The sequence below is a fragment of the Myotis lucifugus genome, unplaced genomic scaffold (assembly GCF_000147115.1).
Source record: "Myotis lucifugus unplaced genomic scaffold, Myoluc2.0 scaffold_37, whole genome shotgun sequence".
Lineage (NCBI taxonomy): Eukaryota > Metazoa > Chordata > Mammalia > Chiroptera > Vespertilionidae > Myotis > Myotis lucifugus.
Genome location: NW_005871085.1, coordinates 6,182,704 through 6,206,377, shown reverse-complemented (window position 1 = coordinate 6,206,377; position 23,674 = coordinate 6,182,704). Strand labels below are relative to the sequence as shown.

The window sequence follows — 23,674 nt, the reverse complement described above, 5'->3', positions numbered from 1 at the left end:
TCCCACCATAAAAAAAATATTTTCAAGGGGGTTTTTTTCTTTTTCCGGGGAGGGGGTTTTTTTTCCCAATAGCAAAAACACACTCAGGCTGATGTATGTACATTACAGTGTTTTCTTATGAGTTCCAAAAACAAATTCCTGTCCAGATACCAAAAGCGATATTTTTCACAGAACTAGAACAAATATTCCAAAAATGTATATGAAACAAACAAATAAAAACACCTCAAATGGTCTCAGCAATATTGAGAAAGAACAAAGTTGGAGGAATCATGCTACCTGATATCAAAATATACTACAAGGTCATAGACATCAAAACAGCATGGTACTGGCATAAGAATAGATCAATGGAACAGAATAGAGAGCTCAGAAATAAACCCATGCCTGACAAAGGAGGCAAGAACATACAATGGGATAAAGATAGTCTATTCAATAAATAGTGTTGGGAATATTGGTCAGATACCTGCAAAAAAATAAAACTATACCACCAACTTACACCATACATAAGAATAAACTCAAAATGGATTAAAGCAGAGGTTCTCAACCTGTGGGTCGCGACCCCTTTGGGGGTCGAACGACCCTTTCACAGGGGTCGCCTAAATACATCCTGCATATGAAATATTTACATTACAATTCATAACAGTAGCAAAATTACAGTTATGAAGTAGCAACGAAAATAATTTTATGGTTGGGGGTCACCACAACACGAGGAACTGTATTAAAGGATCGTGGCATTAGGAAGGTTGAGAACCACTGGATTAAAGACTTACTATTAGACTCGAAACCATAAAAGTCCTAGAAGAAAACATGAGCAGTAAAATCTCTGACATTTCTCATAGCAATATTTTTTCTGATATATCTCCTTGGGCAAGGGAAACAAAGAAAAAATAATGAGACTATATAAAACTAAAAAAATTCTGCACAGCAAAGTAAACCATCAACAAAGTGAAAAGACAGCCCACTGAATGGGAGAACATATTTGCCAATGATACATCTGATAAGGGGTTAATATCCAAATTTATTTAAAAATTCATACAATGCAAAAGAAACAATCCAATTAAAAAATGGCCAAAGGACCTGAATAAACACTTCTCCAAAGAGAACACACAGATGGCCAATAGACATATGAAAAGATGCTCAACCTCACTAAGCATCAGAGAAATGCAAATTAAAACCACAATGAGATATCACCTTAAATCTGTCAGAGTGGCTGCCATCAATAAATCAACAAACAAATGTTGGTGAGGATGTGAAGAAAAGGGAACCCTTGTGCACTGATGTGAGAGAGACATCTATTTGTTGCCTCCTGCACGCACCCAGACCAGGGTGGGGAATTGAGCCTGCAACTGAGGTACATGCCCTCGACTAGAATCGAACCCAGGACCCTTCAGTCCTCAGGCTGACGCTCTAATCATTGAGCCAGATCACCTAGGGCCCCATTTACTTTATAGTCTTCTTTTAAACCAGTGGTTCTCAACCTTCCTAATGCCGCGACCCTTTAATACAGTTCCTCATGTTGGGGTGACCCCCAACCATAAAATTATTTTCGTTGCTACTTCATAACTGTAATTTTGCTACTGTTATGAATCATAATGTCAATATCTGATATGCAGGATGTATTTTCATTGTTACAAATTGAACATAATTAAAGCATAGTGATTAATCACAAAAACAATATGTAATTATATATGTGTTTTCCGATGGTCTTAGGCGACCGCTGTGAAAGGGTTGTTCGACCCCCAAAGGGGTCGCGACCCACAGGTTGAGAACCGCTGTTTTAAACACATAAGCCGTGGCAGAGACCCTCGAAGCCTCTTGTGGATCTCCTCCCCACGTCCTCTACAGAGATCATTGCCATCCTGAATTTTGGTTTTATCATTTTTATCTGTTTTTATTCTTTTGCTGAGTGTGTGTAAGTCTAAAAAATATGTAGTTTGTTCTTACTTTAAAAGTTGTATACAAATGGAGTCATACAGCACGAATCATTCTGCAGCTGCTTCTCACTCAGCGTCAGGTTTCTGAGATTCAGTTCTGATCCTTGCGGCTCCGGCCCCCACTGCCCTGATGGGGTGATGTACCACTCGATGTGAGGCTCCCATTTGCTTATTTACCCAGCCTCCTTGATGAGCACTGGGGTGGTTCCCAGTGTCTTGCTTTTCAAACAATGAATATTCTCATTTGATTGTCCTTTGCACATATGTTAAGTGTTCTTCTAGGTTGCCCTAACTAGTACATAGGTAACTAGTACATAGACAGTGATGGCGAACCTATGACACGCGTGTCAGAGGTGACACGCAAACTCATTTTTTTGGTTGATTTTTCTTTGTTAAATGGCATTTAAATATATAAAATAAATATCAAAATATAAATCTTTGTCTTACTATGGTTGCAAATATCAAAAAATTTCTATATGTGACACGGCACCAGAGTTAAGTTAGGGTTTTTCAAAATGCTGACACGCCGAGCTCAAAAGGTTCGCCATCACTGACATAGGATATAATCATAGGGGTCATAGGATATGTACTAACTAGTACAGTGTATACGGAATCTTTTAAAGTTACTTCGTTTCATTATAAAAGTAGAGCTCCTCAATAAAAGAAATGATGGAAATATGTAATCTTGGGGGGGAAAATACTAGTCACTAACTTTTTCTGTGTGCTTCTTCTTGTGCTTTACATTGTCTCATTGTTCCCCGCCTCCCGTTTTCTTGCTGGGGAAACAGGCTTATAGAGGGTAAAGCACCTGGCCAGGTTTCTCCCATAAGTAATTGCTGAGCTGCAGCTGCAGTCCAGGGTTGTCTGCCTTCAAACCTCTTGAATGTCACGCTGCACTAGGCCACGCCAGCCACCTCACTCCATGACCCGTGATATTTGCTTTATGCAGAGCTAAAGGGGAGTCTTTGGAAATAGAGTCACAATCATATTTGCAATTTAGAAAGATCACTTTAGAAGTGCTAGCTCCCCATAGACACATAGCCTTACCCTCTGAGCCAACGCTCCCCCTGAATGGTGAAGCAGGAAGTGAAGAGCCCCTCCCCCACTGCACCAAGGCTCCTGCCATTGGTCACCAGCCCTGCTTCATGCTCCATCAGCTTAGTTCCCCCTCCAATCCTGTTTCCCCAAGGCACACTGGAGGGGCTACCGTCACCACTTGGGAGCTCAGGAATACATTGGCCTGGCCCAGCGCGGTGGCCTCAGCAGAAAGCCCTTGAAGACGCAGGGGAAGCCTGCGGACAAGTGGGGACCTCAGCCCGGAGGGGAAAGACCTGGTGAGGTTGCTTTTGCAGGAAGCATTTCTGTCTTCCAGGCTCCTGAGAGGAGCAGAATAGGCTCCTGTCTTCACTTCCTTATCTTTCAAATGTAGATAAGAGCACCTGCCTCTTGGGACTGGTGGGAGGATTGAGTGAAATAATTAGTCATCAATTTAGATAACTTAGTGATACTTCCATGGCAGTGGTGGGGGTTGTTAGTGCTGTTATTAAATCAATGGGGCCAGCTGTCCCTAGCCTCCAGTGCTCCCAGACAGAACAGCCGCGCCCCCCTCACCCTCCCACCCCCCCAGTCCACCATCCACCCAGCAGGCTGTCCAGAGGCCTGTCTTCCTGCCCTGCCCTACAGCTCCTGCCTCCTCCTCACGCGGGTATGCCTCCAGCCCTTTGCTCACACTCTGTCCCCTTCTTGGACTTTTTTCTTCATCTTGTCCTCAATTCAGTGCCATCTTTTCCAGAAAGCTTCCTTGAGAGTCCCACCCCCACTTCTGGGCCTCCTCAGCCGAGTGGCTGTCACTGCCTCTGCCTGCAACTGTCCTTCCTATAGACCAGCGGTTCTCAACCTGTGGGTCGCGACCCCTTTGGGGGTCGAACGACCCTTTCACAGGGGTCGCCTAAGACCATCGGAAAACACATATATAATTACATATTGTTTTTGTGATTAATCACTATGCTTTAATTATGTTCAATTTGTAACCATGAAAATACATCCTGCATATCAGATATTTACATTATGATTCATAACAGTAGCAACATTACAGTTATGAAGTAGCAACAAAAACAATTTTATGGTTGGGGGTCACCACAACATGAGGAACTGTATTAAAGGGTCGCGGCATTAGGAAGGTTGAGAACCACTGCTATAGACCATGAGTTCCTGGGCCTGCTCTGTGTCCCTGTGCCTGGCCCAGAGCCAGAGATTAGTGGGTATTTGAGGGGTGGGGGGTAAGGGGGTTGAGGATGGGAGGAGATCAGTCCCAGGGCCTCCCCAAAGCAGCTTCCCGCCCAGAGAGGTCAGCTCAGACCCAGCTCACTGCAGTGAAGTGGAAGAGGCGCTGGGAATATGTGCCTCTGTGTTGTCTGTCCATCTGTCTGTGCCTCCTTCTCTCCAGGTTGTTCCTGGGTAAGGGGGTGCAGGTGGTGGTAGGGGTGTTGCACAGCAATGGGAGGCAGGCTTGGCTCTGGAATTGTGTAGAGACGCACCTAAGCCAGGACAACAGACGTGACTCCCTGGGCTGAGCTGGTGGGCGCTGGCTCACGCAGAATCTCGGGTTAGAACCCGTGTTTGGGCATGTGACCTTGGCCAGGTCGCCTCTCCTCCGTGCCTCGGCCTCCTCACCTGCAGTGGGGAATAACCTCTCTTCCCATGGCTTCGTGAGGGCTCAGCGGGGAGTGCCAGTTAAACACGGGGGCCACTGTGCTCACTGCTCTCCACTGAGTCATCCAGCTGAGATGGTGGGCTGAACACCAAGCTAGGCCCTGGGCAAGAGGAAGACACTGTCCCCGCCTCATGAAGAGAGGGACAGGGCCGCTTGGCGTGGGGCCGTTTTGGCCACAGAAAGGAACTTGGGCTTTATCCTCAGAGTAACGAGAAGACAGTGAAGGAGTTCAAGTCTCGGCTGTTATGAGAGGGACAGATTAGAGGGAATAACACTTCCAACATTCTTCCTTAAAAAAAAACCACCGAGAGGCTGGATGGCTTACAACAAACATCCTTTAAAATACATTCCTGAGCTTCTACAGAAGTAACAGAAATCCTCTTGAGCCAACAATAAAGAGGGAGCTCAAACCAGGCTGGTAAGTGAGCTGAAGCCACAGCCACCTGGGGGGATTTACAGGTTCCAGGAACCCAGATCTCTGAGTTTTAACGGCCACTCAAGGGATGGGAAAGAAGGCCCCGGGCCTGCCCACCCACAGAGCCTGGGGTTGGGACAGAGCCTCCGCCCCCACAGGAACCTGGGACCTTCAAAGGGTGGCCTCCGCAAACAGGGGCCTTGACCAGGGAAAATATCCACCGCCGCAGAGGGAGACAGCCGTTCTGGTGGGGAAAGGAAGGCTCCCTAGAGAGTCACACATGTCGCCCTCACACAGATTTTGGGTTTGAGAGCACACTACCTTTGTGGTCCTGAAAATGTTACATTAAAAAAGTAACTGAAGTGGTCTCAGGGTGGTGGTGCCCCAGGGAACCTGGAGAAATGAGTGAAAATCCTCCCTCGAGGAACATGTCCTCTTCCCAGATGATCTCATCAAATAGGAGCTCACGGTAAAAATATGAAACACACCAGCAACCAAGTCACTGTGAGCGACAGGCGCCAGAAGCAAGAAACAGCAGAATTAGTTTCTCTGGGAGTCTAAGATACCAGAACTGACACACAGACTATAAATAATGGTGTTTAAAATGTGTAAAGAAATCAAAAGTGGACTTGGAACAACAAAGCAGGGAAGAAAATACTGCCCACGATGGCCAAGCAGATTTGAAAAAGAACAAAGTGGAATTTCTGGAGATGAAAACTAGAACCACTGAAATGAAAAACTCAGTAGACAGGATAAGTAGCAGATTAGACACATCTGAAGAGAATTCGTGAAATGGAAAAGCTAAAGAAATTACTCAGACTCTAACAGAGAGAGTCAAAGAGGTAGAGTTGAGAGACATGAAATATAGAATAAAATGGTCTAACACAGAGAGAGAAGGGATAGAGGGGCGGGAGTGGAGGGGGAGTCCCCGTCAGACGGGCCTGCACGGGAGCACTGGGCACTGAGGGGTGGGTTAAGAGTTGTTCAGAAGGGAGAATTGATAGGGCGTAGGGATGGAGTAGGTGAGAGAGGCCAGGGAGAGGGATCTGTGAAGGATGACTATCAGATTTCTGGCTTCAAGCCCTGGGTAGAGGGGTGTCATTACAGACTGGGTGAGAACAGATGTGGGAGAACAAACAAGAGTTCATTTCTAAACAATTTGCCTGGGAAGATCTGTTGATGCATCACAGAGGGGGAGACATTAGAGCTGGGCCTTAAGGTATGTGTAGGAGTTCACCTGGTGGAGAAAGGACTTTCTCTTTTTTGGGGGAAAAGGATCTCCTTTCAGCAAGATCGTCGAGGCCCATTTTGGAACCTTTGCTCACTCAAAAGAGACATCTTGAGAAGAGACATTTTCAACATCTTCAGATAGGACTTTGGGATCTCCTAGTTTCATCTCTCATTTTCAAATGGGGAAGCTGAGGTCCAGAAAGGTCAGAGGTTTGTTCTCCTAGCCTAAGATTCTTCATTCATTCACTTAATATTTATAAAAAACTCACTTTGTACCAAGATACCAGATGCTGGGGATACAGCAGTGAACAAAACAAAGCTTCCTGCCCTCAGGAGGCTTATATGTTAGTGGAGACAGACTATAAACACAAAAATAAGTTAAAAGTATATACACTTCTCTATAAGAGCTATAGAGAAGTGTAAGGACTGGAATATGTTGGCGATGCCACTGGGAAGGTGACCCTTGAGCATAAAAGGCCCCTGGCAGCTCCTACGTTCCGCCCACTGGAGCCCATTGTGACAGTGTCTCTGAGTTCTAGAGTGCAGGCCCGAGGGGGCAGGAGAAGGCCTGGAGAAGGAGGGAGAAAGGGACGGACGTGGAATTTAGTGGGTGGGCTGTGCCCCCCAGAAGGGGGGCAGAAAGGCCCAATGGGTCAGAGGGGCCACAAAGATTCTCTTTACCCTCGTGATAGGTAAGATAAATTTATTTCTGAGCTTTCCTGGCTCCCCTGCCCTCACTCCCCCAAACCTCTCCCCATTCTCAGATGTCACCCCATTCTGCTCTCCTCCCACTTTAGGAACACTTAGAGGTGGGTCCAAATTGTCCTTGTGTCCCAGGGGCAGCCTGGAGGAGCTCATGACAGGCCTCCAAGGCCCACCAAGGAGCTCAAGTGGTCCCTGTAGGCTCTGTTCCAGCCAGGGGTGGGGGTGAAGTCCCCGTCTCACACCCCGTGTCTCTCTCATCAGGACGCCCGTGAACAGCCTCCATGAGGCCCTGGACCAGTGCATGACCGCCCTGGACCTCTTCCTCACCAACCAGTTCTCAGAAGCACTCAGCTACCTCAAGCCCAGGTGAGCCTTAAGCCCAGGCTGGGGGTAGGAGGTGTGCGTGCGCAGGCGCTTGTGTGAGCCCACGTATGGGTGTAGGGATGGGGGTTGTTGCGTCATGGAGGACCTGTGTTCTGCTGTGAGGGGATCCCCATGGAACTGAATGCCTTCAAACTCTGGGTCACCATGACCCCTGAGAGTCCCATAAAAATGGCCCAGGCTCCCCATTCCACAGCTGTGAGCAGCCAGGCCTCCCCAAGGTCACTGTGACTTCCTCCCCCGTAGGTTCTTTCGGCCTCTTCTACTTGGATTTCTTGTTCCCACTGAATCCACTGGGGCTTTCTCTGCTATCAGATAACACAGCCCCTTTTTATCTTTCTCTAAAGTGCTAACGACTTGGGTTGCCTTTACTTAAGCCTTGTAGGGTAATAATGACGGTTAGTCATCAATTCTTCTAGCATTTACTGCCTTATTTCTGAATAATATGCTTATGCTGCTCTGTTTTTAAAATTTGTTCAGTTTTTCAAAAACTGAAATTGAGATAAAATTCAGGTACCATAAAATTCACTCTTTCGTTACTTTTTACTTTTAAACATCATCTATTGGTAAATTTAGCTTTCATTTTTAAAAATCTTATTAATTGATTTCAGAAAGAAACAGGGAAGGAGAGAGAGAAAGAGGGAAAAAACATTGATTTGTTGTTCCACTTATTTATGCATTCAGTGGTTGATTTTTGTATGTGCCCTGACGGGGGATCGAACCCGCAACCTTGGTGTATGGGGACAACACTCACCACTGAGCTACCCAGCCAGGACAGAAATTAGCTTTCTTATACCTCTGCCCCATCTCCCTTCCCTCACCCCCCTCTTACCATTCTATCACAGTATTTGGCTAGATCAGTAATAAATGTTTACATTATTATAACTATGTAGTTAATGCTCCTCAAAGATTGTAAGGCTACATTTTCTTTCTAGAATTAATCAGTCTCTTTTTCATTTGCCTAACTTACTATACGTATTTCCTGAACTCTTTGTAACCGCTCCCTCAGATCATGCTGTTATGAGTTTTCCCCTAACTGTTCAGACATATCAGGCGAGCACTCAGTTCCTGGAGAACAGACAGGTCTGCTGGCCGCCTCCCCAGGTCTCCCGGCCTCCTCCCCGCGGTCTCCCGGAACTCTTTCTGCTGCTTTCCTCTTTGCTCGATCCCAGCCTTTTCTCTCTTGTCTCTTCCCTCATTTTATCAGAGCACGTTCCTCCAGAAATTTTTTTTTATTATTAAAAATAAAATCCTCACCTGAGGATATATTTTTCATTTTTCTTTTTTAGAAAGAGTGAAAGGGAGGGAAGGAGAGAGGGATGGAGGGAGGTATGTGCCCTTGACCGGGAATCAAACCCTTGACCCTTTGGTGTGCCGGCTGGCGCTCTAACCACTGAACGCATTTAAGACTCCAGAGGCAGAGCCATTCTGTGGGATGAGGAGAAGGTCAAGGTGTGATCCAGGGGATGGGTGATTGGGCACCTGTTGCTGGTTCATTCAGCAAAACCTCATGAGCTCACCCATGTGCCCAGCAGCGGGCTGGGGTCCGGGGCTGCAATACTGAGCAAGGCCTGGGCTGTTCTCAGTGAAACAAGCCATAAGGGTGCCAGGATTTATACCTGGACCCCCACTCATGTGGGGAGGGGCTGGTCAGGAAGGCTTTAGGACTGGCCACATAATTTCTGGGGCTCATTGCAAGATGAAAATATGGGGTCCTTTGCTCAAAAATGATTAAGGATTTCAAGACAGCAATAGCAGAATATAAACCCAAGCATGGGGCCTTTCTCGGCACGAGGCCCAGTGTAACTCACAGATCACACCACGAAGCCAGCACTGGATGGCCGCCTGGAGGAAGTGACATTTATGCTAAGATGGGCTGGATGAGAAGGAGTCAGCCAGGTGGAGAGGACATTTCTAGGCAGAGGGAACAGGTTGTACAAAGGCCTGGCAGTGACGGAGGGAGGGGCTAGTGTATTTGAGGAGCAGAGACACTTGGCCTGGGTGGAGTGAGGGAGCTGAAGTAGGTCCCAGAAGGGGGAGGGCTGGGTGATTGAAGGCGGACGAGGGGTATGAGTCCCCCAGAACAGTGGTCACCAACCTTTCGGACCTCGCGGACCACCAGTGGTCTGGGGACCACCAGTTAGCAACTGCTGCCCTAGAAGGTGCTTGGGCTGGAGAGGAGGGCAGTGAGGTGGGGTCTGAGAGGACCAGAGAGCGGGATGGGTGGGCTTTAAGGAGAATTAAGTAAATAGAGAGGCTCGGAAGCAGGGGGGGGGGGGCTACCCTGCCTTCCAGCCTGGGGCAGCCTTGCCCAGAGAGGTCCTCAGAGTGGGGCCTTAGGCTGGGACCCAGGTAGGAACGTGCCCAGGAAGGATCAGTGAGGGTTGGGTCAGAGCCGGGAGGCCCAGATAATGGGGACAAGGCTGGCTGACAAGTAGCTGACAAGGCCCAGAGCCTTGGCTACTGGCGGAGGAGGGAAGGGCTGGAGGCCACTGGGCTTAGCTGACCTCCAGGTGGCCAAGGAGTCCCTGGTTCCATCACCAGCTCTTTTGGGGCCTCTTCCAATGCCCGCCCCGTCTTGATAGCTGGTCCAAGCCCAGACGGTGAGACCAGACGGTGAGACCCCAGGGGGGCGTGATGCGCCATGGCTGGGTCCAGTTCAGAGCCGAGGGGCTGTTGCTCCCCGGGGTCTAGATGTTATATGTGCAAACAAGAACTTGGAGTGTCTGAAGTCAGGGAGGTTGTCATTCCACTGTGTCCCAAATCCCAGTCCAAACCTTAGTTGGGGAGCTTCCAGGTGGTGGGCTGGGAGGGGCCAGGAGCATGCGGTGGCCTTGGGCCTCAGACTGGAAATTCCACTTTGCCTGCCAGCTGCCCAGGGGGCTGTTCTTCCTCCTGGGCCCAGCACCAGACGGGGCTCAGCAGGTGGGGCTGAGTGGGTGTGGCTGAGTGCCTGGCCTTAGGCGTGGGGAGGGGGAGGGAGTGGAGGGGGTATTAAGGGAGAGAGGGAGAGAAAGGCAGGGGCTTGAGAGTCAGAGAGGCCTGGTGGCAGGGGTTTTCTGGGAAGCATGTGTGCTAAAAGAAACCCCTCTTTAATAAGGAATAAGCTTTTATCCTGGGCAGTGACCCTTGACCCTGGCAGGACATGGAGGAACTCACATTTGTTGATCATCAGCGATATGGCCCTGGCCTGGGCATCCTCTTTAAGCAACCAGAGTCCTGGGAGAGAAGGGTCATGGTATCCATTTGACAGAGGAGGAACTCGAGGCTCAGAGAGGCTACAAGACTCACCAGAACCTCACAGCTGGTAACTGGCAAAGGCCAGATGCCACCCTGTGTCTGAGGGACTCAGAAGCCTGAGTTCCGCCCCCACTGCAGGCCGTGGCCTCCTTTCCACAGCCACTGCCCTCAGATTAAACAGTCCTAGCAAAGGTCTGGGAGGTGAGGACAGTCCCAGGCTGGGGAGGCATGGGGCCGGCCACTGGTTTCCTTCAGAGTCTTTTAACTCCCTCACCTGAAGGTGGCCCAGAAGTAAAGGAGCACCTTAACCTACAGAGGTGTTTTGTGAATGAGACTAGCAGGAAAACGGGTAAAATCACGTGATTTTTCAATCGCACAGTCTATAAACCTTAGTCATCTCTCTGCCCTGAAGTTCCCAGCATAGCCTGGCACTGAGGAGTTTCCTAAGTAATTAATGAGGGGATGTGGGGAAGGGAGTGAAACCACGGCAGCACCTACTGTGTGCCAGGTGAGGGTACTCCCCAGCCAGCCCACAAGGACCTGGGCAGACCAGCATGATGGTTCCCATTTTGCAGGAACATAAATCAAGGCCCAGACACGTTCTGACTTCCCCAAGTACAGAGAGGGACTGGCATTGTTCTCATTCCAACTTGCCTGCTGCTCTCTCTCTCCATGTGTTAGACTAAATGTTCCCCACTCCCCACCCCAGCCCCAGCACACCCTTTTGTTGGGGAGGCTGGAGGGAAGGCTTCCTGCCTGAGGTGCACTGGTGCTGAGGACAGATGCATCCTCACCAGCTCTGTCCCTGAGGTGCCTGCTCTGGGGAGGGAGCTGTGACTCTGCGGATACAAGCTCCGTTTGAGCCTCTCCGCAGTTACAGACACAGGCTCCCTGGACAGGGAGCCCTGGATTCCAAGTGGCCTTGATGCTCAGGGAATAGGAGGGGAAGGGAAGGGTATTTCAAGTTGAGGGAACAGCATGTACAAAGACCTGGGAGGAGGGATTTTCTTGAGGAGAGCATGTGAGGTTCAGTCTTGAAAGCGACCAGATCACAGGGCAGAAGCAGAAGTGACAGGACCACTGGGCTGGAGAGGTGGGCAGGGCCTGCATTGTGTGGAGCCTCGGACCCAAGTGTTATCTCTTGGAAGGTGGAAGCCTGGAGGGTTTAACCAGAGAGGCTTAGCCAGAGAGCAGTGTGATCTGAGGGTGGACTGGGAAAGGCAGGCAGTGGGAGGAGGAGGACCTGGAACAAGCACTGGGGAAGCCCAGGGGTGGGGCTGAGGATAGGAAAGATCCCGTGGAAAAGACCGGCTCCCTCTGCCTGCACCTGTGGGAGGAGAGGCAGAAGGTAGAGGTGGGCCCTGCCTGAGTGCGGGGAAGTGGGGCCTTAGGCCAATTTGGAGTCTTCACAGCAGCCTGTTGCTGTTATCTCTACAGAACAGAAGGGAAACTGAGGCTCAGATTTGGAAGGTCACTTATAGCCACTTTGCTGGGATCCCAGGTCTTCAGATCTTGGGCAAGTCTCTGCCCCTCCCTGGACCTCCCTTCACCCCCAGGCAGAATGGAAGGGGGACGGTGGGCAGTTGGCACAGGGCCAGCTGTCTCTGAAGTTCTAGGAGTTGGTGTTCTCATGTCCTTTCTCTCTGGCAGAACCAAGGAGAGCATGTACCACTCACTGACGTATGCCACCATCCTGGAGATGCAGGCCATGATGACCTTTGACCCTCAGGACATCCTACTTGCTGGCAACATGATGAAGGAGGCGCAGTTGCTGTGTCAGAGGTCGGGCCCTGGGGCAGACAGGGCTGAGGGGTCATGAGGCCCATCCTTCTGCCACCCTGGCCTATCCCAGTGCCTAAATGCCATTATGAGCACTGCTGCTTTTGGCAAAGAGGCTGTGTCCCCAAGGCTAACAGCCAGCCCTGTCAGCACTGCCCCAGGAAACTTGTTATCTGAGCCACTCACTGGGCTCCCAGGGCCAGGCCTGATTAGGAGACACATTCTGGCTCTGTCATTAATAACTCTTTGACCTTAGGTTGCTCCCTCTGGGGACTCGACTTTCCCATCTATAAAATGGGTGCGATGACAGGGTTGTCATGGGGACTGAATGAAAATACAAGTCACAGGACCTGCTGTGTAATTGGTGTTCAGTATTGTTACTGCTTAAATTAATGAATCAATAGACCCTGAGTGTTTGTGCACAGGTGACTGTCATTCACTGGGCACACAATCATGCTTGCCCTAGGCCAGTGGCCGGCAAACTGCGGCTCACGAGCCACATGTGGCTCTTTGGCCCCTTGAGTGTGGCTCTTCCACAAAATACCGACTTCTCCGCATGGGCCACGAAGTTTCAAACGCACTGTACGTGTGTGCCCGCACGTGGTATTTTGTGGAAGAGCCACACTCAAGGGGCCAAAGAGCCGCATGTGGCTCGCGAGCTGCAGTTTGCCGAGCTGCAGTTTGCCGACTGCTGCCCTAGGCTATGCCCTGTGCTGGGTGCTGGGGTGCTGGCCACCCAGCAAATCACCAGACCCCGGCCAGTTTGATGCTCACACTGCCTGGTGGGAAGACAGGCATACACAGTGGCATCCCAGTGTGACATAGGGAAGCTCAAGGGGTCCTGGGGTTCAGCTGGAGGGGAGGGAAGGCTTTCTGGAGGAGGTGATGCCAGAGCTGGTTTGTGAAGGATGACTAGCAGCAGAGGAGGGAGGAGAGAGGGCTCCACGCAGAGGCAACAGCAGGGCCCAGGTGTGAGAAAGCCCTGGATCTAGAGAAGTCGCCAGGAGTTCAGTGTGTAGGGACCTAGGGGAGGGGCAGGAGCTCACCTGGGACCCTCACTCACACTCCCTGAATGATCAGAGGCTCCTCCTCCTCTTCAGGTACCGGAAGAAGTCCTCTGTAACAGATTCCTTCAGCAACCTTGTGCACCGCCCCACCATGGATCAGTTCACGGAAGGTGTGGCACCCAGATGTCTTCTCAGCCCTGCTGGCCCCGGGCAGCCCAGGCCCAGGCCCCGGGAGGGGCAGGAAGGGCGGGTACCCTCCCAGTCTCGCTGAGGGGGCTGAGCCCTGGCCTGGTGCCGGGACACACATGGGTTTTGAGGAGTGGCTCTCTGGTGAAGGGAGAGCAAATAAGACTCTCTTGCCTGCTGGCATCACCTGCCGAGGACCTGGAAGACAGCGCAAGAGAGTCTGTGTGCTTTGTTCCTCGGGCCAGGGTGGCTGAGCACCGTGTGTGCAGTTAGGTTTTCTGGTTTAGGTAGCAGTGATCCTGTCTGCCCCAGAGGGAATGACAAGGCAGCCGAAGGCAGTGGAAGATGGTCTGTGTGGCCAGAGCCGTGTGGTGTCTCTGTGCCCCACGCGACAGTCCTGGAGGTAGCAGCAGGCAACCATGAACAATTTGGGGCTCTTCAATATAGAGGCAAATGGCCTTCCCCACCTCGAGAGCCCTAGAAGGTTCCAGCAAGAATCAGTGCATATGATGGTGCCATTCCCTCCTTCATACCTCCCTTGGCTCCCTGCTGCCCACAGGACCAAGTCTGTAATCCCCCACCAGTGTTCAGGTCCCTCTGCAAACCGCCTCTTCTTTCCCTGCCCCCCTCTCCCCCACCTCACCCCACTTCCACCTCCTGGGCCTCAGCCGTCCCCCAACATTGGGATGGTTTGGCTCTCCTGGGCCTCTTCCTTTCTCAACCCAAATGCCCTGTCTTCTGGAAAGCGTCCCTGGCCGTGAGGTCTCCTTCCCTTGCTCCCACAGCTTCTTTGTTCATCTCCTTGCACAGCCATAGTGGGGCTTGGAGGACAGGAGAGCAGGCTGAGGGCCCTGTGCTGACATCTGGGTGTTGGGTGGGGGAACCAGGTGGAAGACCAGGGGCAGGAAATGCAAGCAAAGAATTCAGACCAGCGTGGGCACTGCAGAACCTGACCTGGGTGATGGGGTGGAGGGCGTGGGAAGTGGCGGTGGGGAGAGGGGGGGAGGGTTTGGCCCAAGCTTCCTGCCAGGAGTCCCAGGAGGCCACAGGGCTTTGGTTTTCTCCCCACAGAGGAAATCCACGCTGAGGTCTGCTACGCAGAATGCCTGCTGCAGAGAGCAGCTCTGACTTTCCTGCAGGTAGGAACCCCCTGCTTATACAAGCAGCCTGGGGCGTTCAGAAGGTGGGCCACCATGTCAAAGGCAGGAGGGTCTACAGCAGCCACAATCAGTTCCCTTGGGGTTCAGCAAGGACTGAGGCTCAGTCACCCCAGCACTCCCAGCCCTGGCCAGGCTCAGTGGCAGAGGTGTGGGCTCCATCCGCTACCAGGATGCGCTTCCATCTCCCGACTGCTGTGTTCCTGTTGAGGGTCACAGGGGATGACAGGCACGGGCACAGAGCCTGCTTTACAAGTTGACTTGATTCATTCAAAAAGCTGACTCGTAGCATCTTCCACAACGTACCAGACTTTGCGCATACATTACAGGTGTGTGGCTTTTACATACCTTACACACACTGCGTGTTTGTGCTTACAGACATTGACATATGTTATTTAATCTTCATCTCGCAGACCTGCAAAGGGGAGGAGCCGCTGTCCCAAGGTCACGTGGTTAGCAAAGGGCAGAGCTGGGATTTGAACCCAGACCTGGCCGACTAGGAACCTGGGCTCCTTACCCACGATGGTAATTAGAGAACCATCACCTCATGATTTTACCAAAAAGTCTGGGTTATAATTGTCACATATAATCATCATGTAAACATATATATTAGGGTGGAAAAGCACATATAAATTTTATTGTTGGGGTGCTGTTTACTTTTCTTTGCTATTTTTTCTATCTTTTTGGACTTTTGATGATTAGAACTGGATTTAATCCTAATCCTTCATTAGGATCACTGTAATAATTGCACCAGGAATGTCCTTTTGTTTATTCTAGTATCACACATAATAAATAAACGCTCAATACCGCCCCCCCCCCCCCAAACTGGAGAACACAACATTGCTAGCAAGTCTCTTCCCCTCTGGGCCCCTCCTACCCTGTGCCCTGCCTCCCTCCACAGGGGGGAAACACTAGCTAGAGTTTTATGTTAATCACTCCCCATCCTATTTTTAAAAAATAGCCTTTTCATCTTCCAGTTCATGTCTGAACAGCATATTATGTTTTAGTTGGCGTCAAGCTTCGTAAGGCCTCCAGCTGTGTGGGACTTGCTTCCTTCACCCAATCCTGTGGCTGTGTGATGTTCTTTCTGTGAATACACCAGTTTGTTTATTCATTCTCCTGCCGAAGGGGATTTGGGTGGTTCTGGGTCTTGGCCGCTAGGAGCAGCGGGGCTGTAAACGTTCTCGAAGGCGACTTCCACAGCCCATGTTCATCCATTTCTCCTGGCGTACACCCAGGAGTGGAACTGCTGGGGGGGCTGTAGGTATTAGTGCTCTAAATTACAGATGTGATAAATACCAGCTTGTGAAAAACACAAACAACACAAAAATGAGCGCCCCTCTTCCTTTCCCACATTCCTTCACGGAGAGGAGGCACTGGGAACCATGGGGGAATCATGGGGAGGGTCTCCTCCAGGCCTTTCTCCCAGCACAAAGGGGGCATTTTGGAGGGCTTGTTTGGTAAGCAAGACCCCATCTCAAGTCCCAAGGGCAGGGAGACCTGGTTTGGCTGACCTCTGACCCCCTCCCTCTAGGGCAGTGGTTCTCAACCTTCTGGCCCTTTAATACAGTTCCTCATGTTGTGACCCAACCATAAAATTATTTTCGTTGCTACTTCATAACTGTAATGTTGCTACTGTTATGAATCGTAATGTAAATATCTGATATGCAGGATGGTCTTAGGCGACCCCTGTGAAAGGGTCGTTCGACCGCCGAAGGGGTCGCGGCCCACAGGTTGAGAACCACTTCTCTAGGGCCCCTCATAGAGCTGGACCTAGAGAGGGGAAGGCAGGGCTCAGAGTCTTGTATGATCTTTCTCTGGCTACCCACCCGGGCCCAGCTCTTAGCATCTCTCCCTCCTGCAGGATGAGAACATGGTGAGCTTCATCAAGGGCGGCATCAAAGTTCGAAACAGCTACCAGACTTACAAGTGAGTGGGGCTGGCGGGGTCCTGGGGCACAGCATCTGCTACCCTGTGCCTCTCAGGCTGCTCTGTGGGAGGCGGAGGGCACTGGCTGGAGGCAGGACGCCTAGAATGCTGTGTGACCCTGGGCAGGTTTCTGCAGCCTCAGGACCTCAGTCTTCTGGAATATTATTCCCCTGGTTTTCCTGGGTGTGTCTGTTGGTTCCCCTGACTTCTTACTCTGTGCCTGACCTTGAACTTAAGGCACAGATTCTGAACAAACAGCTTGGTATGGTGGGGGCAGGAGGAAAGACAGTAATTTTGAGAATAGCAGCAGAACTCCTACACACCCAGATGCCCCTTTCCCCACGAAGCCTTCCTGACCTCTCCAGTCCACAGGGATGGTGCCCACATCCCCCCTAAGATGGAAGCAACCACCTGAGGGCCAGGTCGTTTCTGTGCCATCTCAGCATTGGGCAAGGCAGAGCCCATGTTTATGGATGAAAGAATGAAGACTCAAAACAGAGCACTTTTACCTAACATGGTATTACAGACATCTATCATGCCCAAATCCCAAGAGCTCTGGAAGCTCATCCCCCCACCCCCAAGTTTGGCGTTAACAATCATTTTCCATGAAAAGCTTCCTTGAATTGACTTGAGACTATTTATCATCTCTATTGCTCCCACTTAATGTGACCATTTCCCAGCAGAGAGTTGGAGTGTGACTGCAGGTACTGCTGGGTGTAACACACCATGCGTATGTGGGCACCCCACCCGTGGTGGGTCTGTGCTGGAATTGTGTGAGGGAAAGCAGACGAGCATTCTGGCTCCTCCAGCCTCCCCACCAGCTGCCGGCGGGATGTTTCCAAAGCACAAGCCTTGTCAGGCCACCCCCTGCCAAGTTCCGAGGTTCCTCTCGCCTTAGAATAAGGTCCTGGGTCAGGGCCCACCTCATTCCCATCTCACGGCCTTTGGACATGCTGTTCTCACTGCCAGGAACACTCTTTCCGTGCCAGGCTCATCCCTCCTCACCCCTTAGTTTTCAGCTCAAATGTCAGCTCCTTAGGGAAGCCCTCCCTGAAGCCCAGACTGCATCAAGCCCCAGGGTTCTCCTTTGAGGCCGTCCTTATCGTCACAGGTCCCCTGGGGGTCTGTCCCCCGAGTGGGAGACTTGGAGGGCAGCAGCTGGGTGGCTCCCTGTGGTCCCTCAGTGCCTGGCGCAGAGAGGCCTCCGCCAGTGTCTGCTGATTAAAAGCCTTCAAGATGCCTAAGGCAGGGAAGAAGGCAGGCGCACCGTGAAAGCCTCTGTGCTGCCCCAGGCCGGCTGTGGTACGGGCTTTGTGCAGTTAGTGGCTGGAGGAAGAGCTGGATTCTAACCAGGAGACTCCAGGAGGGGGGGGTGTTGGACTGAGCCCAGTGGTTCTCAACTGGGGGTAATTCCCCCCCATGAGACATTCTGTTTGTCACAACTGGCATCTAGTGGGTGGAAACCAGGGATGCTGCTAAATAGCCTATGATGCACAGGACAGCTCCCTCACCCCCCAAAAAAGAATGATTCAGCCTAAAATGCCAGTAGTGCTGAGGTTGAGAAAGTGTTTTAGACAAAATGCAGAGCACAAGCAACCGCCTAGGTATTGGACAAGGCAAGTGCGCTGTGGCTGATATGGCTGACATTTAGGGGTGAGGAGTGTGATATTACGGAGGGAGAGGTGGTTGGCAATACCAGCTGCCTGGATTGCTGGAGCTGTTATAACTCTACTGCCGAGAGTTCTGAGGTCAGCTGGGAATGGGGCATTGTTAGGCGCAGCTGGGGGGAGACCCAGCCCCCAATATGTGCTTTGCTTCCCCCTGCAGGGAGCTGGACAGCCTCGTGCAGTCCTCACAATACAGCAAGGGGGAGAACCACAGGCACTTTGAAGGAGGCGTGAAGCTTGGTGTGGGTGCCTTCAACCTGGTGAGTGGGAGTGCCCCTGCTCATGTCCAGTGTCAGGGCTCAAAATTAATCTCCCCTGCACATCCCGCCACACACATGGTCTTTGCTGGGCTCCTGGCTCTGTGCCAACCCTGGCCCCAGCGGTGAAGCTGACCTTTGCAGCCAGGGGGGTGCCCAGTTTGGGTGGGGGTGGAGTGGGTGCTGGCACTGGATCCAGAGTCCCTTTTGTGCATTTCTTCCCAGGTCAAGTTGAAAGCTTAAAATCTACTGTAGTGGCAGTATTTATAGCACCAGAAATGGACAAACAGTAAACCAGGGCCTTTTCAGCCCTGGAGGCTGATGGTTAAACATGGACCAATGGCAGGGAAGGGGACAGGCCCGGAAACAGCTGATGACCCACAGGGACTGGAGAGCCAAACTCCTTCCTGGGGGAGTTGGGGGAAGTTTTCTAGGCAGGGAAGGGCATCCTAGGCTGAAGGAACAGTAGGAGTTAGCAGGGAGGCTCAGAAAAGCCACGCCTGCACCTGGGAGGAGTGTGTGTGTGTGTGTGTGTGTGTGTGTGTGTGTGTGATATATGGGGTAGTGGGTAGGGGGTGGGAGCAGCTCTCTCCACTTCAGGCAAAGCCTGTTCTAAGAGCAGGCCTTGGGGCAGGGGTCCCAGCCCCACTCCGAGTTCCAGTTTCCTCATGTAAAATGGGAGCTGGGATCCTGGGCCAAGAGCTGAGAAACACAGCTGCAAAGTGCAGTGGATGCTTTAGCAGGTTATAGCCGGGCCGTCCTGGCTTCAAGGACTGCCTCCACCTCTGATGAGCTTTGGGGCCTTGGACAGTCCTGTCACTGACCTGTGCCTCAGTTTCCCCATCTGTCAAAAGGGTCAATGAGCCCTCTATGCTGGGCTGTTCTGAGGATCAAATGCAGTGAGAGCCCCTGGTCCAAAGTGGGGTTCAGTATAGTAACAACAATAGCTGACTAACAAGTGCAGGTCCCTTCTATGGGCTTTACATGGATTAATTTGATCCATCTGCACAGCACCCCCATGAGGTAAGGGCTATTATTATTCCCATTTTACAAATGAGAAACGGAGGCAGAGAGAGGAAATGTAACTTGCCCGAGGTGACCCAGCTGGGAGTGGTGAGAATTTGGGCGCAGTCCGCTCCTGTCGACTGTCATACTTCTCTGTCTGGGGAAGCTGGCTTTCCAGGAAACCTGGCATTGCAGACACAGGGCCTGCACCCCCAGGACTCTCGGGGTTTGGAGAGTGGGAAGGGCAGCTGCCCCTGCATGTGCCCACCTGCTTCTGTTCCTGCAGACGCTGTCCATGCTTCCTACTAGGATCCTGAGGCTGCTGGAGTTCGTGGGGTTTTCAGGAAACAAGGTAACTGCCTGCTTTCTGGGACCCTAGACCCCCTCAGCTCCAGGACTGGAACTTAGCTAGATGAGAGGCGGCTGAGGGGCTGTGGGGCCAAGGGGCCAGTTCTGGCTCAGCCCCTCCTCGGTATGGGTTCCCTAGACAAGGCCCAGACCTCTCTGGGCTTCAGTCTACTCTCCAGTCAAGTGGGGCCATGAGCCCTGCCTGGTCACCTCACAGGGGTGAGGTGGCTGTGAAAGGCAGCTCTGTGCAGGGGCCTGGGACTTGTTTCCTGAGCCTGACAGGTGAAGAGCTAGAGCAAGTCCCTTCCTCTGGACTATCTTCTGGTCTGGGACATGCCCAAGAGAAGCCCTATTATGCATCAGGCCTTGAAGGGGGAAACCAGACTCACTTTACTGAGGGCAGGAACCTGAGTACCCAAGTAGCAGATCAAGGAGGGCTCCCTGGCGGAGGAGGCTTCGTGTGAGGGAAGGAGCTTAGCCTAGAAGGCATGTCCTTCTCCCTGTGACACTGAGCCTCTTTTCAGTAAAACAAAGGCTTTTTTTTTAAACCAGGTCAGTGCCCGACCTGGTTTGGCTCAGTGGATAGAGCGTCAGCCTGCAAACTGAAGGGTTCTGGGTTCGATTCTGGTCAAGGGCACATACCCAGGTTGCAGGCTCGATCCCAAGTTGGGGGCGTGCAGGAGGCAGCCAATCAATGATTCTCTCTCATCACTGATGTTTCTATCTCTCTTTCCCTCTCCCTTCCTCTCTGAAATCAATAAAAATACAGTGGGGCCTTGACTTACGAGTTTAATTCGTTCCGAGACCGAGCTCATTAAGGAGCTCGTTAACTCAAATTACTCTGTCAACTCAATGCAAAAAATCGGCCGAGAGACAGCTGGTATCTCAAAAAACGCATTAGTCGGGACACTCATAAGTCAAGGCCCCACTGTATTAAAAAGTAAAAATAAAATAAAATAAATAAATAAACCAGGTCAGTGTTTCTCAAATTTGAACTTTTTCTAGCCCTTGCTGATTTTTGCCATGTGCACGGACCTCTATATTATTAGTTACATATTATTTTTCTGAAAAATGACTCATATGTTTTATTTAAATTTATTTAAAGTAAATATGCTACACAGAACACAATCATAACAGTAAATACTATGAGGACCAAACAATCTTACGAAAACCCAGTCTCTGCCAAGGCCGTTCCCTCCGTGAGGAAGGGAGCTCAGAGCCAGAGCGATGTTGAACAGGCCCAGCATGGAGCCCAGGCGTTCTCCTGGGCACCGTCAGGCGGACAGATGGAGCACTGAGAAGGGAAGACCTCCCGTGGGACCCCCTGCTTCCTCAGGCCTGTCCGCGGACCTCGACAATGGTCGCCACATGAGGTCCATGCCCGGGCGGGAAAACACTGGTGGGAGGCTCCGAAAGTCCCTTTCAGTTTTGTTTTCTTAAGAAGGCCCTTGGGTCACAAGTAGGATTTCAGGATGATGCTGGGAGGGAAGAGCTTGAGAACGGCCGGCCGAAGCGTGCTGTGCAGCCTGCCTGGCCAGGAAGAGAGGCGGAGAGGCCAGAATGGAGGCGCCAGCGCAGGCTCTGTCTTTATCCTGGAAGTAGGGGAGCCATGGAGGGTGTGAGGCAGGGGAGGCGGATTGTACACTAGCAGGCACAGGAACATGGAGGACAGACTGAGGGGCAGAGTGCCGTCAGGGATGCGAGTGGGGTCTGGCTTCTGCTCCTCCCCAGCCAGGCTCTGGAGCCTCCTCTTCCAGGGAGCCTTCCCAGACCACAATCCTCATGGTCCCATCTGTGCCCTGGGCCTGTGGGTTAGGATTATCTGCCTCCTTGTCATTCCTCCTCCCCTTACCAGGCCTGGGGCTGCTCAGGGCCTCAGTACCCACCACCAGCCAAACAGGTGAAAAGGGGAAGAATGGGCGGGGGGCTGTGGAGGAGGTGGGGACACCTACGCCCGAGCCTCTGCTGTGGCCTTGGCAGCAGCCTGTGCTCCCGCAGGAAGGTGGCTGAGATTCCGGAGGGACAGCCCCTTCCCCAGGGTGGTACAGCCTGGGAGCAGCTGACCCGGCCTCCTGGGTACGCCACCCTGCCCCCAGCTCCTGCAGCACCTCCAGGCCCCTGTCCCTCCGTGGGCCCCAGGGTGGGGTTGGGGAGCCCAGGCCTGCTGGCTTCAACCTGGCCTCTCGTCCCCAGGACTATGGGCTGCTGCAGCTGGCGGAGGGCGCCTCGGGGCACAGCTTCCGCGCCGTGCTCTGCGTCATGCTGCTGCTGTGCTACCACACCTTCCTCACCTTCGTGCTCGGTAGGAGTGCCCTTGGGGCCAGTGCAGGGCCTCTGGGGTGTGGTTGGCTCTCAGGGCAGGGGCCAAGAGGGTGAGGGGTTACACACCCTGACTGGGCCCCCGAGACTGGGGATGGGGCACTGAAACCACAGACAGCAGAGCCACCTCAACTGTCCTGGGCCTGTTGACTACTCACTTCCTCATAGTTTGAGCAGGTCCCAACCTCAGTTTTCTCATCTGTGAAATGGGGATGTCCATGCCCACCTTGTAGAGGGTGTGAGGACAGCTCCTTGGGGTTCTGGGCACAGCCTTAGTGGGCATGGACTCGTAGTTATTGAGCCCTGTGATATGCTAGAGGCGACATCTGCACTATCTTATTTAATCCTCACATCACTCTAGAGATAGAAGAATATTATCCCCATTTCACAGAGGGGGAAACAGAGGCCTTGAGAAGCCCCTGGTGGGTTGCCGGGAGGATCACAGGAGTCCGTGGTGGCAGTGACATGTGTTGTACCCCCACCTCCTTCAGGCACCGGGAATGTCAACATCGAGGAGGCAGAGCAGCTCTTGAAGCCCTACCTGAAGCGATACCCTAAGGTGAGCTCCACCTCCTGCCAGACACCCCTGCCCACGTCTGCCGCATGGGCCCACACAGACCCACACATGTGTCTTTGCAGGGCGCCATCTTCCTGTTCTTTGCAGGGCGGATTGAAGCCATCAAAGGCAATGTTGACGCCGTGAGTAATGGGGTCTCCCAGGCCAGCAGGAAGTCAGACGCACAGAGATATACTCAGGGACAAGGCCGGCTGGGAGGGGGGCCCAGAGAGAACCCACAGCAGAGCAGGGGTGGGAGAGGCACTTCTGAGGCAGTCTGGGGAGAAGAGGGTTCTGACAGGGAGATTAGGACGCAGCGCTCCTGGAGAGGGAGGTGCTGGTGTAAGGCAGGGACATGGGAAGACCCACTTACTCAGGGTGTGGGGACAGGCTGGACCTGGTGAATGCCAGGGGGTGAGGGCTCCATAGAAGGGAGGGAGCCATCGGAGGGGCTGCAGAGGGGAGGACCACAGTCGTGGCAGAGACCCCAGCACTAAGCCAAGGCCCAGGATGGACTCCGCAGTGTGGAGTCCTGGGATCTCCCGCTGCCCTGGCTGTGACTCCTCCGGCAGCAGGACAGATGCCCCAGATCCAGCTCACTCCGTAGGAGCTACGGAAACCTTTGGAGTTGGCTCTGAGGCACAGATGCTATTACATTGCTTTAACGTTAACACTTTCCACTACCTGCTCTCCCTCCATGATAGCTCTATCCTGTCCTTTCACTTTGTGATGGAAAGACTAGAGCTCCAGAGAGAGGCAGGAACTGGGCCTGAGGCCATGTGAGACTTGGGGGAATAATAAGGACTGGAGGCCAGTCTCCCGCACAGCGGTGGACCATGTGCACTGGAG

At 52.0% G+C, this 23,674-nt stretch overlaps 1 protein-coding gene across 2 annotated transcripts in view; it reads left to right on the top strand.

Moving 5' to 3' along the window:
• TTC39A (tetratricopeptide repeat domain 39A) overlaps positions 1–23,674 on the top strand; it is a 48,827-nt gene that overhangs the window by 10,963 nt on the left and 14,190 nt on the right. The window contains exons 1-11 of one of the 2 annotated variants that reach the window (XM_023752763.1): positions 4,944–5,062; positions 7,256–7,360; positions 12,266–12,397; positions 13,495–13,571; positions 14,659–14,726; positions 16,609–16,673; positions 18,501–18,600; positions 19,889–19,954; positions 22,144–22,252; positions 22,761–22,828; positions 22,909–22,968. In XM_023752763.1, coding sequence (XP_023608531.1) covers positions 7,296–7,360; positions 12,266–12,397; positions 13,495–13,571; positions 14,659–14,726; positions 16,609–16,673; positions 18,501–18,600; positions 19,889–19,954; positions 22,144–22,252; positions 22,761–22,828; positions 22,909–22,968 — 810 coding nt within the window. In that variant the 5' untranslated portion in view covers positions 4,944–5,062; positions 7,256–7,295. Of the gene's footprint in view, positions 1–4,943; positions 5,063–7,255; positions 7,361–12,265; positions 12,398–13,494; positions 13,572–14,658; positions 14,727–16,608; positions 16,674–18,500; positions 18,601–19,888; positions 19,955–22,143; positions 22,253–22,760; positions 22,829–22,908; positions 22,969–23,674 lie in introns of those variants that run through there. The other variant, XM_006087304.3, reaches the window with a different exon arrangement.